Genomic DNA, 15,267 nt, shown 5'->3' with positions numbered 1-15,267 from the left:
AGTGTAGGCAAGACCTGTGACTTGCATCTAACTAATACAATATGGTAAATGTGACAGGATATCACTCTTGTGCTTCTGTTTCACGTATACGTAAGATTCTGTCTTGCTAGCAGATATACTAGACAGAATGCCTCTCACTGACTTTAAAGAAGCAAGCTGGCATGTTTTAGTGCATGGCCATGTTGGAGAAGCCACATAGCAACAAATGGCATGTGAGCTATAGGAGCCAAGAGTGGCTCCCAACAAGAAACTGAAGCCCTCACTCTTGCAAATGCAAGGAAACTAATTCTGCCAACAGGCTGAGGAAACTTGGACCACGGATCCTTCTCCAGTTGAGCCTCTGATAAGTCTGCAGCCCAGCTGACACCTGGATGATAGCCTTCTGAGACTCTGAGCAGAATACCTAGCTAAGCTGTGCCCAAACTCCTGATCTAAAGCAACTGCGATAATAAATGTGTGTTTAAGCAATTAGCATTTGGGAGTCATTCATTACACAGCATAGAAAATTAGTAGAACTATTTAAAAATCATACAAATCATTACAAAAATGATCATCCATTACAAACACGGGGGAAAGAAATGAACAAGAAATTTTGAAAAGAAATGTAATTATCAATAAATATGTTAAAAGATGCTCAGGTCACAGTTACTCAAGGAAATGCCAATTTTAAAAGTCTGGTATTGTTAAATGTTGGTCAGGGTATGTAGAAAGAGATATTCTGGTGTTACTTTAGAGCTTCCACTTCTAGGAATCTGCCTAGAAAAAATGTGCACATAAGAAAGAGATTTTATTTAATCATTCCCCTACTAAGAGACATTTAAAGTGTTTCGGGTTCCTCTTCCATTGAAACACTCCAAACTCTGACTAGGGAATGGGGCAACCTATCAATAGAAAACTCAATATTAAGTTCTTGCATAAAACTCTCTGATAAAGGGCCTATATAAAAGCAGTAGCCAAAGCAGTCAACAATATGAACAGTTTATATAGCCAGTCTCTAAGAGAATAACCTACCAGCCATCTAGTAAGTCAATAAGTAATGTCATCACTGTTATCAGCATATGTTCAATAAAAATGACACAGGCATGAATTTCTGATGCTATAACCACAGCTAACATTTATTGAGAGTTCATTACATGATAGGGACTGTCCTAAGTGCTCTACATGTATCATTTTATTCAGTCCTCACAATAACCCAGTGAAATATGTAGTCTATTATTTTCATTCTACAAGTGATAAAACTGTGGTTGAGAAAGTTAAATAATTTGCCAAAGGTCACACAGCTAATAAATAGCAGAGCTGGGATCTGAACTCAGACAGTCTGACTCTAACACCTACACTCTTTACCACTAAGCTACTGTTATTTTATACTTCAGGTAGACTTGTATATAAAATTAAGGTTAATCACCACTGCTCAATTATGATAGAGAGCAATAGTAATTAACAAAAATTTCTATAAAGTTCTCTGAGTTCTGAGAAACAGAAGGTTTGCTATATACTGTATCATAAAACCAATGAAGGGTAGAGCTGACCTCCTCCTTCATAATACAAAGAGAAAGCTACGGAAATGAGACCATATGAAAACGAATGCCTAGGTCACACATGGTGGCTCACGCCTGTAATCTCAACACTTTGGGAGGCCAAGGTGGGTGGATCACGAGGTTAGGAGTTCAAAACCAGCCTTGCCAAGATGGTGAAACCCCGTCTCTACTAAAAACTATAAAAATTAGCCAGGCGTGGTGGCAGGTGCCTGTAATCCCAGCTACTTGGGAGGCTGAGGCAGGAGAATCGCTTGAACCTGGGCGGCAGAGGTTGTAGTAAGCTGAGATCGCACCACTGCACTCCAGCCTGGGCAACAGAGTGACACTCCATCTCAAAAAAAAAAAAAAAAGAAAATGAACACCTAAATACTCATTCCTTCCACAAATTTTTATTGAGGGTCTACAATGTGCCATGCCCTATACTACAGGGTATTCAAAGGTGAACCAAAAGGACATATGTGAAATTTTCAGAGTTGAAAACAAGTCCTACTATTGTAGGCTTCTCCCTTTGGTCCCCTTTTCAGCTCTGCAAATTCAGCCATCAGCTACGGCCAAAGCTCTCTTCTATTTATCTATAGTTACAATCATAGTGATCTTCTGCAAGAGAAACAGTGGATGAGGGAACAGGGAAGAAATGTTTTTAGCCTATGATGGTGCTTTCATAGTTTATGTCCAGAGGACATATAGACATTCAGAGTTTTATCATCAACGTTCTAGTTCAGCATCATAGCCCACCTAACTAAGTATACGAATTAACTTTCAGGACTATCAAATTTCAAGACAGGCCTACAAAATGTAAGGCAATACATATGTGGCACCAGTATGCAAGAGATGAGGATGTTCAAGATGAAGAAAATAGCATGTTGTCCTTTTAAATATTTTCAAACAATCCATATTAACCATGATAAACAAGAAAACCAAGTTAAAATTATCATACCACTGTTTGACTGGTAAATTAAAAGTAATTTCTTGCCAGTGTCTCTGGGCTTCATAATCACCGAACATAGGCGGTTTTCCAGCACCTAAGATCAAAGGTAAAAAGAGCAAAACAACAATGTACTTTAGCATATCAGTGATTTTTATTTCCTTATGAAAATTGTCTAAAGTAGAGAGGCAGTGTAGGTTACAGAAAGAACACAGGAGTTACCGAAAAAGTCAGAGAGGTAAAGTCTGAATCCTAGCACTGCTGGCACACTCCTGGAGTGACACTGGGCAAATTACTTAATCTCCCTAAACTTCAGCACATTAAAAACAGGATCAATACAACTTCCCTACTGAGGACTACTGGAATAAATAAGATAATGGATATAAAATACCTAGCATAGTGCCTGGCACACAGAAAACATTCAATAAATAGAAGCTATTGTTAACATTACAATCATCCCTCAGTATCTGTGGGGGATTCATTCCAGGACCCCCCACTACCACAGATACCAAACTTCATGGATGCTCATCCCTTATATAATATGCCATAGTATTTGCATGTAACCTCTGCTCATTCTCTTGTATACTTTAAATCATCTTTACATTACTTATAATATCTAACAATGTAAAATGCTACATAAATAGTTGTTATACTGTATTGTTTAGGAGATAATGACAAGGGGAAAAAATCTACACGTTCAGTATAGGCAAAATCATCCTTTTTTATTTCCTGAATATTTTCAATCTATGGTTGGCTGAATCCACAGATACAGAACCCATGGATACAAAGGGCTGACTGTACTTAATAATAATTATATCAAAGTTTATTTTTACTTCACAAGGCTGTCAACTATAATGCCCAATATGTACCATAAAATAGTAACACGAGTATCTGCATTTTACAAAGGACTTTTTTTTTTTTTTGACCCAGGCTGGAGTGCGGTGGCACAATCTCAGCTCACTGCAACCTTCACCTCTGGGGTTCAAGCGGTTCTCATGATTCAGCCTCCCAAGTAGCTGTGATTACAGGCGTGTGCCACCACAACTGCCTAATTTTTGTATTTTTAGTAGAGACTGGTTTCACCATGTTGGCCAGGCTGGTCTCAAACTCCTGGCATCAAGTGATCTGCCTGCCTCGACCTCCCAAAGTGCTGGGATTACTAGTGTGAGCCACCATGCCCAGCCATTACAAAGGACTTTTACAATCTATAAATAAGGTCAAGCATAAGGTCAAAAACACTGTATGTTACAAAGACATTAATTAGATCAGGCTTTGCTGTCAAGTTGTATAAAAACTGTTGCGTTGTGGTTTGACTATTTTAATTTCAAAATTGCAAATAAGGGGCCGGGCGCGGTGGCTCAAGCCTGTAATCCCAGCACTTTGGGAGGCCGAGACGGGCGGATCACGAGGTCAGGAGATCGAGACCATCCTGGCTGACACGGTGAAACCCCGTCTCTACTAAAAAAATACAAAAAACTAGCCGGGCAAGGTGGCGGGCGCCTGTAGTCCCAGCTACTCGGGAGGCTGAGGCAGGAGAATGGCGTGAACCCGGGAGGCGGAGCTTGCAGTGAGCTGAGATCCGGCCACTGCACTCCAGCCTGGGCGACAGAGCGAGACTCCGTCTGAAAAAAAAAAAAAAAAAAAAAAAAAATTGCAAATAAGGGATAATGGATTTGTAATAACTAACACTTGATAGTGCTTTTTATATGCCAAATACAACAAACCTATGAAATAGGTATTACCTGGCCAGGTGCGGTGGCTCACACCTGTAATCCCAGCACTTTGGGAGGCCGAGGTGGGCGGATCACGAGGTCAGGAGCTCAAGACCAGCCTGACCAAAATGGTGAAACCCTGTCTCTACTAAAAATACAAAAATTAGCGGGGCATGATGGCGCGCTCCTGTAATCCCAGCTACTCAGGAGGCTGAGGCAGGAGAATCGCTTGAACCCAGGAGGCAGAGGTTGCAGCAAGCCGAGATCACACCACTGTACTCCAGCCTGGGCAACAGAGCGACATGCCGTCTCAAAAGAAAAGAAAGAAAGAAATAAAAAGATATAAAGGTATCTCAATTTAGTAAAGAGTAAACACCCACTCACTATTTAACTAACAGGTGACTACAAAATTGTGAGAAGGCCCAAAGAGATACAGTATAATCACAGCTTTTTTAACTGGCATGTAAGGTAAAAATCACATAGAGTCAGATGTACTAATTAACCCATTAGGAAGGTGTGCCATATTGAAGAATGACATATTATTGCTCACTGAAATCCAATCCAGACTTTCTCCAGTTTTAGAACATTACATGAAGTAAAGCGTTTGTATTTAATTGTCGAAGTACACCAATATTCTTTAAACGTATAATCTCTAAGAAGATATTCCCACTATGAGACAATCATGGGAAGTGCAGATTAACTTTTCTATAGCATATATACATTGAGTGATTTGCACAAGAAATTAACCATAGTATACACACGTGTGTGTGTCTCTGTCTCTCTATATCTCTGAAAGAAACATGTCTTATTAAGTTTTATAGACTCAGAATGTAATAGCACCTAGTAGATTCTCAACGCCACCCTCATAGGTTAATGTTAATACAGCAAGGACGTTTAAGTTCAAAAGACTTGAGTTTGTGAGTCCCTGATTTTTCATTACTGATCTGCAACATTAATTTGTAATGGCAGACCAATTAATTTTGCCGAGGCTGCTTTAACACAGTGCCATATATGAGTTCTTCCCCAAAAACATCTTTAAGTTACTATTTGGCATTCTGAAATTCAAAGTTTCTGTTCATGCTTCTTATTCCATATTTTATACATTTTTCTATCAACTCATATCCAACCTTCAAGCATCATCTGAAATCCTGAATCTTCCATGAAACCTTCCTTCATAAATTAAAAACATATTGATCACTAATTATGGATTTCTCATAATACTTATACTTTCAGTTACCATATGTTTTATCATATGACTATACTATTTCTTAATTGCTACCAAGATAAGAATTTTATATCCTATAGGCAGAGAAACTGATTTTCCAGTGTCCAAAGGAAATATTGCTAGGCATATAGTACATCAAAAGGTTGCTTAATTAAACTGGAGAGGAAGAAAAACCTACAACAATAAAATTTTTTTAAGAAAAGAATTCCCCAAAGAATTAATTGCATTTTTGCACGTGTATTCTTTGGCTGGGGGGTGGGGTGGGGGCAGGGAGGGATGTAAGTTTCTATTTTAAAGAATACAACCATTGAATATGGCTTCTTTGGGGTGGAAAGGAGTTGACTTTTCTTTTTATTTGTTTTGTTTTTGTTTTCAATCCACTGGGATAATAAAAGTCTGACAGAATCTTAAGTAATTTCCTATACCTGAAGAAATCCAACTATCTAGATTTTCTGAAATTGCTCTAGACTTTTGGTCAATGTGGAAGAATTTATTACCATTCTCTAACAAATAGAAGAATGGATAATGACTCTCTTTAGGGTTGGGAAACAAGTTCCTATCCAGAGTCTGACCTACTTCAATAAATTCAGCTGACGCTGGCTATGAAATTAGTACTTAAGTTTTTAAAACTGCTAAAGTGCCCTTAAAGCAACCCAGAAGGACAACCCAACTGTACCTATGGGAGCTTCACTTGGGAAGGGCAAAAAGGATTCCTTCCACAGTGATTAATTCTACAAATCCATTTACATAAGATTCAGAATTACATAAAGAAAACACACTAATGTATATTTACTCAGCTTCAATCCTGTCTCCTTCTCAGAAAAATGGGCTTAAGCACTACTTAAACATTCATTTTATGAATTGCTGAACTATTCATAATTATGTTTGAATTTTAAAAACAAGTAGTTTTGGCCTGACGCAGTGGCTCATGCCTGTAATGCCAGAACTTTGGGAGGCCGACACGGGTGGATCATGAGGTCAGGAGATCGAGGCCATCCTGGCTAACACGGTGAAACCCCATCTCTACTAAAAATACAAAAAATTAGCCAAGCGTCGTGGCGGGTGCTTGTAGTCCCAGCTACTCGGGAGACTGAGGCAGGAGAATGGCGTAAACCTGGAGGCGGAGCTCTCAGTGAGCCGAGATCGTACCACCGCACTCCAGCTGGGGCGAGAGAGCAAGACTCCATCTCAAAAAATAAGTAAATAAATAAAATAAAAACAGGTAGTTTTGTTGTTAACAATACCTACTAACTGCCTTTAAATTAAAATTTTAAGCATTTTAGAGACGAGAATTTGGCTAAAATTTTCCATAATAAAATCTTCCTTTTGGCAGGGTGTGGTGGCTCATGTCTATAATCACAGTACTTTGGGAGGCCAAGGCGGGCAGATCACCTGAGGTCAGAAGTTCAAGACCAGCCTGACCAACATGGTGAAACCCCATCTCTACTAAAACTACAAAAAGTAGCGGGGTGTGGTAGCACGTGCCTGTAATCCCAGCTACTTGGGAGGCTGAGGCAGAAGAATCAACTGAACCTGGGAGGCAGAGGTTGCAGTGAGCTGAGATCACGCCACTGCAACTCCAGCCTGGGTGACAGAGCAAGACTCTGTCTCAAAAAAAAAAGAAAAAAAAAAAATCATCTTTTTATATATTCCATAGCAATGGATAAGTAGAAAGAAACAAGCAGTTAAACAGAACACAGGCATACTTTAGTAATGACTGATGTGCTACAAAAACCGATTCTCTACAAAAACTGATGTGCTACAAAAACTGACTTTCTCCTCAAACAGTCAATGCAGCTTTGGGGAAAAAACGTTATTAAAATAAAATAACTCCCCGGCTCAAGTGTTGCCATTTGCCTTAAAGACACTGGCAACACTTTGGATCAAGTATAGAGGAACTGTGAATCTCTGCAAGAAACAGTAAACAATCAATACTAAAATCAAAATTTTTCTACTCCCCATAGATTGTTTAAAAGCAACAAGCAGTATTTATTCAATATTTTTAGTTCTCTGAAAATTAATGTATATAAGCATCTCTAAAAACGTAAGTGATAGAAATTTCAGAAAAAATCAAATTACAATAATTACATAAGCCATTTTCCTAAATAATACATACAGTTCCAAAGGAGGAATAATGCACTGATACTAAGCAAGCTAACCTGAGTTTCCATACTTGAGTGTGATGGAGTTTTCTGAACATGCAACTCCAAAATACAGCACCTTGGCATGTCGAATATTTTAAGCTAAAGGAATTTGAGGAAGAGCAGGTGCAGGAAGAACTGACCATCCCCTGAAGCAGATCATAAAATCCTCATGTGAGAGGTCCCCTCCCTATACCCAGAGAAAAGAAGCATCCTTATCTCCAAAGGTGAAAGGATACCCAGAGGAATACTCAACTCCCTATGAATACTTGGAAAGCCTTCCCAAGAAGGATGGATACAAACAAGCCCAGACTGAAGACTACAATAAACACCTAACTTTTCAATATCCAGATGAATATCCACAAGCATTAAGACCATCCAGAAAAACATGACCTCACCAAAGGAACTTAGTAAGGCACCAGCAACCAATCTCAGAGTGATAGAGGTATGTGACCTTTCAGACACAGCATTCAAAATGACTGTTTCGAAGAAACTCAAAAAATTCAAGATATAACAGAGAAGGAATTTAGAATCCTATCCTTAACGGAGATGGAAATCATTTTTTAAAATCAAGCAGAAATTCTGGTGCTGAAAAATTCAATTGACATACTGTAGAATGCATCAGTCTCTCAACGGCAGAATTGATCAAGCAAAAGAAAGAAGTAGTAAGCTCGAAGGCAGCCTGTTTGAAAATACACAGTCAGTGGAAACAAAAGTGAAAAAAGAACGACAAGCAAAGCATGCCTAGCAGATCTATAAGACAGCCTCAAATGGACAAATCCCAGAGCTTTTGGCCTTAGCGAGGGAATAGCGAGAGAGAGATCAGGGTAGAAAGTTTATTCCAAGGGATAATAACTGAGAACATTCCAAACCTAGAGAAAGATATCAATAGTCAAGTACAAGAAGGTTATAGAACACCAAGCAGATTTAATGCAAATAAGACTACCTCAAGACTTTTTAGCAGTCAAACTCCCAAAGGTCAAGGATAAAGAAAAAATCCTAAAGGCAGCAAGAAAAAAGAAACAACATACAATAGGAGTTCCAATACATCTGGCAGCAGACTTCTCAGTAGAAGCCACACAAGCCAGGAGAGAATGGCACAACATATTTAAAGTGCTGAAGGAAAAAAAAAACTTTTATCCTAGAATAGTATATCCAGCAAAAACACCCAGCAAACATGAAGGAGATATAAAGATTTTCCCAGACAAAAAAAGCTGAGGGATTTCATCAACACTAGGCCTATCCTACAAGAAATGCTAAAGGGAGTTCTTCAACCAGAAAGAAAAGAGCATTAATGAGCAATAAGAAATCATTTAAAGGTACAAAACTCACTGGTAATAATAAGTACACTGTCATTAAGGTTTGTAAACTACCCATATCTTGAGTAGAAAGACTAAAAGTTTAACCTATCAAAAATAATAACCATAACTTTTCAAGACATAGACAGAATAAAATATAAATAGAAACAACAAAAAGTTACAAAGCAGGGGAATAAAGTTAAAGTGTAGAGTTTTGGTTAATTTTCTCTTTGCTTATTTGTTAGTTTTTACAGTCAGTATTAAGTAATCATTAGCTTAAAATAATGAGTTATAAGATGTTATTTGCCAGCCTGGGGAACATGGCCAAACCCCCATCTCTACAAAAATATAAAAAATTAGCTGGGCATGGTAGCACGTGCCTATAGTCTCAGCTACTTGGGAGGCTGAAGTGAAAGATAACCTGAGTCTGGCAGGTGGAGGTTCCAGTAAGCCAAGATCACCTCACTTAGGCCAGGCGCGGTGGCTCATGCCTGTAATCCCAGCACTTTGGGAGGCCAAGGCGGGCAGATCACTTCAGGTCAGGAGTTCGAGACCAGCCTGGCCAACATGGTAAAAACTCGTCTCTACTAAAAATACAAAAAAATTAGCCAGGCACGGTGGCATACACCTGTAATCACAGCTACTCTGGAGGCTGAGGCAGGAGAATCGCTTGAACAGTCTGTTGCCTACAAGAAATATACTTCATTTGTAAAGACACACACAGACTGAAAATAAAAGGATGGAAAAAGATATTCCATGCAAATGGAAACCAAAAAAAGCAGGAGTAGCTATACCTGTATTAGACAAAACAGATTTCAAGACAAAAGCTATAAAAAGAGACAAGTCAGGCACAGTGGCTCACACCTCTAATCCCAGTACTTTGGGAGGCCAAGGTGGGCGGATCACCTGAGGTCAAGAGTTTAAGACCAGCCTGGCTAACGTGGCAAAACCTTTTCTTTACTAAAAATACAAAAATTAGCTGGGTGTGGTGGTGCGAGCTATAGTCCCAGCTACTTGGGAGGCTGAGGCAGGAGAATCACTTGAACTCAGGAGGCAGGAGGTCGCAGCGAGCTGAGATCACGCCACTGTACTCCATCCTGGGCAACAGAGCAAGACTCCGTCTCCAAAAAAAAACAAAGAGAAAGACAAAGAAGGCCATTATATAATGACAAAGGGATCAATTCAGCAAGAGATATAACAATGGTAAATACATATGCATCCAGCACTGGAGCATCTAGATACATAAAACAAATATTATTAGAGCTAAAGAGAAAGTCTCCAATAGGGTAATAGCTGGAGATGTCAACTTCAGCACTGGACAAATCATCCAGACAGAAAATCAATAAAGAAATATCAGACTTAATCTGCAGTGTGAACTAAATGGACCTATCAGATATTTATACAACATTTCATGCAATGGCTAGAGAATATACACGTTCTTCTCCTTGGCACACAGATAGACCATATGATAGACCACAAACAAGTCTGAAAAAATTCAAAACATTGATATCATATCAGGTATCCTTTCTAACCACAATGGAATAATACTAGAAATCAAAAACAAGAGGAATTTTGGAAACAGTACAAACACATGGAAATTAATCAATATGATCCTGAATGACCAGTGTGCCAATGAAGAAATTAAAAAGAAAAAAATTTCTTGAAACAAATGAAAATGGAAACACAACATACCAAAACCTATGGGATACGTGAAAGCAGTACTAAGAGGAAAGTTTATAGCAATAAGTGCCTATGTCAAAAAAGAGAAAAACTTCAAATAACCTAATGATACATCTTAAAGAACTAGAAAAGCTAGAGCAAAATAAACACAAAATTAGTAGAAGAAATACTAAAGATCAGAGCAGAAATAAATGGAAATTGAAAGATAAATGAAACAAAAAGTTGGTTTTTGAAAAGATAAACAAAATTGAGACACTTTTAGCCAGACTAGGAAAAAAAAAGAAAGAAGACTCAAATAAATAAAATCAGAGATTAAAGAGGAGACATTACAACCGATACTGCAGAAATTCAAATGATCACCAGAGACTACTATGAGCAATTATATGCCAATAAACTGGAAAGACTAGAAGAAACTGAAAAATTCCTAGACACATACAACCTACCAAGACTGAACCATGAAGAAATCTAAAACCTGAACAGATCAATAACAAGCAATGACATCAAAGCAGTAATTAAAAGTCTCCCAGCAAAGAAAAGCCTAGAACCTGACGGCTTCACTGTTGAATTTCACCAAACATTTAAAGAAAAAGCCTAATATCAGTCCTACTCAAACTATTCTAAAAAATAGAGGAGGGAATACTTCCAAACTCATTCAATGAGCCCAGTATTCCCTAATAACAAAACCAGAAAAAGACATATTAAAAAAAGAAAAAAAAAAAAAACTACAAGTCAATATCCCTGATGGACATTGATGCAAAAATCCACAACAAAATACTAGCAAACTGTATTCAACAATACATTAAAAAGATCATTCATCACTACCCCACAGACAAATCCCACAGATGCAAGAATGGTTCAACATATGCAAATCAATCAATGTGGTACATCAAATCAACATAATGAAGGACAAAAACCATATGACCATTTTGATTGATGCTGAAAATGTGATACAATTCCACATCCCTTCCTGACACAAACCCTCAAAAAACTGAGTTTAGAAAAAACATACCTCAACACAATAAAAGCCATAAACGACAGACCCACAGCTAGTATCATACTGAATGGGGAAAAACAGAAAGCCTTTCCTCTAAGATCTGGAACAAGACAAGAATGCCCACTTTCACAACTGTTATTCAACATAGTGCTGTTAGTCTTAGCTAGCGCAATCAGACAAGAGAAAGAAATAAAGGTCATCCAAACTGGAAAGGAAGAAGTCTAATCATCCTTGTTTGCAGATGATATAATCTTGTATTTGGAAAAACCTAAAAACACCATCAAAAAACTATTAGAACTGTAAAACAAACTCTGTAAAGTTGCAGCATAAAAAATCAACATACAAAAATCAGTAGTATTTCTATACGCCAATGGTGAACAATTTGAAAAAGATATTTTTAAAATCCCATTTACAATAGCCACAAATAAAATTAAATACCTAGGAATTAACCAAAGAATAAAAGATCAGGCCAAACACAGTGGCTCAAGGCCGGGCGTGGTGGCTCACGCCTGTAATCCCAGCATTTTGGGAGGCCGAGATGGGCAGATCACAAGGTCAGGAGTTCAAGACCAGCCTGGCAAACATGGTGAAATCCTGCTTCTACTAAAAAAATAATAATAATAATACAAAAATCTGTTGGGTGTGGTGGCATGCGCCTGTAATCCCAGCTACTCAGGAGACTGAGGCAGGAGAATCACTTTAACCTGGAAGGTGGAGGTTGCTGTGAGCCAAGATCATGCCACTGTACTCCAGCCTGGGTGACAGAGCAAGACTCCATCTCAGGAAAAAAAAAAAAAAAAGAAGAAGTAAAAGATCTTAATAAAAAACTATAGAACGCTGATGAAAGAAATTCCAAAAAATGGGAAAATATTCCATGTTCATGGATTGGAAGAATCAATATCATTAAAATGTCCATTCTACCCAAAGCAATCTACAGACTCAATGCAATCTCCATCAAACTACCAATGACATTCTTCACAGAAATAGAAAAAATAATCCTAAAATTTATATGGAACCACAAAAGATCCCAAATAGTCAAAACTATCCTAAGCAAAAAGAACAAAACTGGAGGAATTATATTATACTGACTTCAATTTTACTACAGAGCTATAGTAACCAAAACAGCATGGTACTAGCATAAAAACAGATACCTAGACCATGGAACAGAATGGAGAACCCAGAAACAAATACACACATCTACAGTGAACTCATTTTTGACAGAGGTGCCACGAACATACAATGGGGAAAAGAGAGTGTCTTTGGGGGGAATTGGATTATCTATATGCAGAAAATGAAACTAAACCCCTATCTCTCGTCATATACAAAAATCAAATCAAAATCGATTAAAGACTTAAATATAAGACCTCACACTATGAAACTAGTACAAGAAAACATTGCGGAAACTCTCTAGGACATTGGTCTGGGCAAAAATTTCTTGAGTAATACCCTATGAGCACAAGCAACCAAAGCAAAAATGGGCAAATGGGATCCATCAAGTTTAAAAGCTTCTGCACAGCAAAGGAAACAATCAACAAAGACAGAACCCACAGAATGGGAGAAAATATGTGCAAACTACCCATCTGACGAGGGATTAACAACCAGAATATGTAAGGAATTCAAGCAACTCAATAGGAAAAAAAATCAAATAATCCAATTAAAAAATGGGCAAAAGATCTGAATACACATTTTTCAAAAGAAGACATACAAATAACAAACGGGTATATGAAAAGGTGCTCAACATCACTGATCATCAGAGAAATGCAAATCAAAACTACAATGAGACATCATCTCACCCAGGTAAAATGGCTTTTATCCAAAAGACAGGCAATAATGAATGCTGGTGAGGATGTGGAGAAAAGAGAACCCTTGTACACTGTTGGTGGGAATGTAAATTAGTATAACCGCTATAGAGAACAGTATGGAGGTTCCTCAAAAAACTAAAAATAGAACTACCATAACATCCAGCAATCTCACTGCTGGGTATACACCCAGAATAAAGGAAATCCATATATTGAAAAGATATCTCCACTCTTGTGTTTATTCCAGCACCGTTCACAATAGCCAAGATTTGCAAGCAACCTAAGTGTCCATCAGCAGACGAATGAATAAATCAAATGGATTCAGCCATAAAAAAGAATGAGATCCTGTCACTTGCAACAACATAGGTGGAACTGGAGGTCATGATGTTAAGTGAAACAAGCCAGGCACAGAAAGACAAACTTTCAATGTTCTCACTTATTTGTGGGAGCTAAAAATTGAAACAATTGAACTCTTGGAGATGAAGAACACAATTATGGTTACCAGAGGCTGAGAAGGATGGGTGGGGTGGGGAAGATTAATGGGTACAAAAATATAATTACACGGAATGAATAAGATCTAGTATTTGATAGCTCAACAGGGTGATTGCAGTCAACAATTTATTGTACCATTTTAAAATAACTAAAAGTATAAATGGAATGTTTATAATACAAATAAACAATAAATGCTTGAGGTAATGAATACCTCATTTACCCTAATGTGATTATTACACATTGTATGCTTGTATCAAAATATTTCATGTTAGCCAGGTGCAGTGGTATGTGCCTATAGTCCTGGCTACCTGTAAGACTGAGGTAGGAGGATCACTTGAGCCCAGGGGGTCAAGGCTGCAGTGAGCCATGATGGCACCACTGTACTCCAGCCTGGGTGACATAGTGAGACACTGTATCTAAAAAGTAAAATAATGGCCAGGATGGTGGCTCATGCCTGTAATCTTAGCACTTTGGGAGGCCAAGGTAGGCAGATCGCCAGGAGTTCAAGACCAGCCTGGCCAACATGGTGAAACCCCATCTCTACTAAAAATACAAAAAAATTAGCAGGGCATGGTGATGGGCACCTGTAATCCCAGCTACTCGGGAGGCTGAGGCAGGAGAATCACTTGAACCCAGAGGCAGAGGCTGCAGTGAGCTAAGATTTCACAACTGTACTCCAGCCTATGTTGGAGCACAGGGCAACGGAGTGAGACTCTGTCTCAAAAAAATAAAAATAGGCTGGGCATGGTGGCTCATGCCTGTAATCCCTGCACTTTGGGAGGGCGAGGCAGGTGGATCTCCTGAGGTCAGGAGTTTGAGACCAGCCTGGCCAACCTGGTGAAACCCCGACTGCTAAAAATACAAAAAACTAGCCATGCGTGGTGGCACACACCTGTAATCCTAGCTACTCAGAAGGCTGAGGCAGGAGAATCGCTTGAATTCGGGAGGCGGAGTTGCAGTGAGCCAAGATCGTACCACTGCACTCCAGTCTGGGTGACAGAGCAAGACTCTGTCGCAAAAAAATAATAATAAATAATAAATAATCAGCTGGGCGCTGAGGTGGGCAGATCACTTGAAGTCAGGAGTTCGAGACCAGTCTGGTCAACATGGTGAAACCCCCATCTCTACTAAAAATACAAAAATTAGGTTGGCATGGTGGAGCATGCCTGTAGTCCCAGATAGCTGGGAGGCTGAGGCAAAAGAATTGCTTGAACCCGGGAGGCAGAGATTGCAGTAAGTCGAGATGGTACCACTGCACTCCAGTCTGGGTGACACAGCGAGACTCCATTTCAAAAAATAATAATAAAATTTAAAATTTAAAATAATAAAAATATAAATAAATAATTTTTAAAAAAATCTCATGTGACCCATGAATATGTACATCTACTATGCACCCATAAAAATTAAAAGCAAAAAACTTTTAAAAAACAACAAAAAAAAATTATGAGCTGGGAGCAGTGGTA

At 38.5% G+C, this 15,267-nt stretch overlaps 1 protein-coding gene across 1 annotated transcript in view; it reads right to left on the bottom strand.

Annotated features, from left to right (window-relative positions):
- ALG6 (ALG6, alpha-1,3-glucosyltransferase) overlaps window positions 1-15,267 on the bottom strand; it is a 65,723-nt gene that overhangs the window by 37,366 nt on the left and 13,090 nt on the right. The window contains exon 3 of the mRNA XM_025390891.1: window positions 2,476-2,560. Coding sequence (XP_025246676.1) covers window positions 2,476-2,560 — 85 coding nt within the window. The remainder of the gene's footprint in view (window positions 1-2,475; window positions 2,561-15,267) is intronic.

Source organism: Theropithecus gelada, chromosome 1, assembly GCF_003255815.1.
Source record: "Theropithecus gelada isolate Dixy chromosome 1, Tgel_1.0, whole genome shotgun sequence".
Lineage (NCBI taxonomy): Eukaryota > Metazoa > Chordata > Mammalia > Primates > Cercopithecidae > Theropithecus > Theropithecus gelada.
This window is presented reverse-complemented; position numbering and strand designations above follow the sequence as displayed.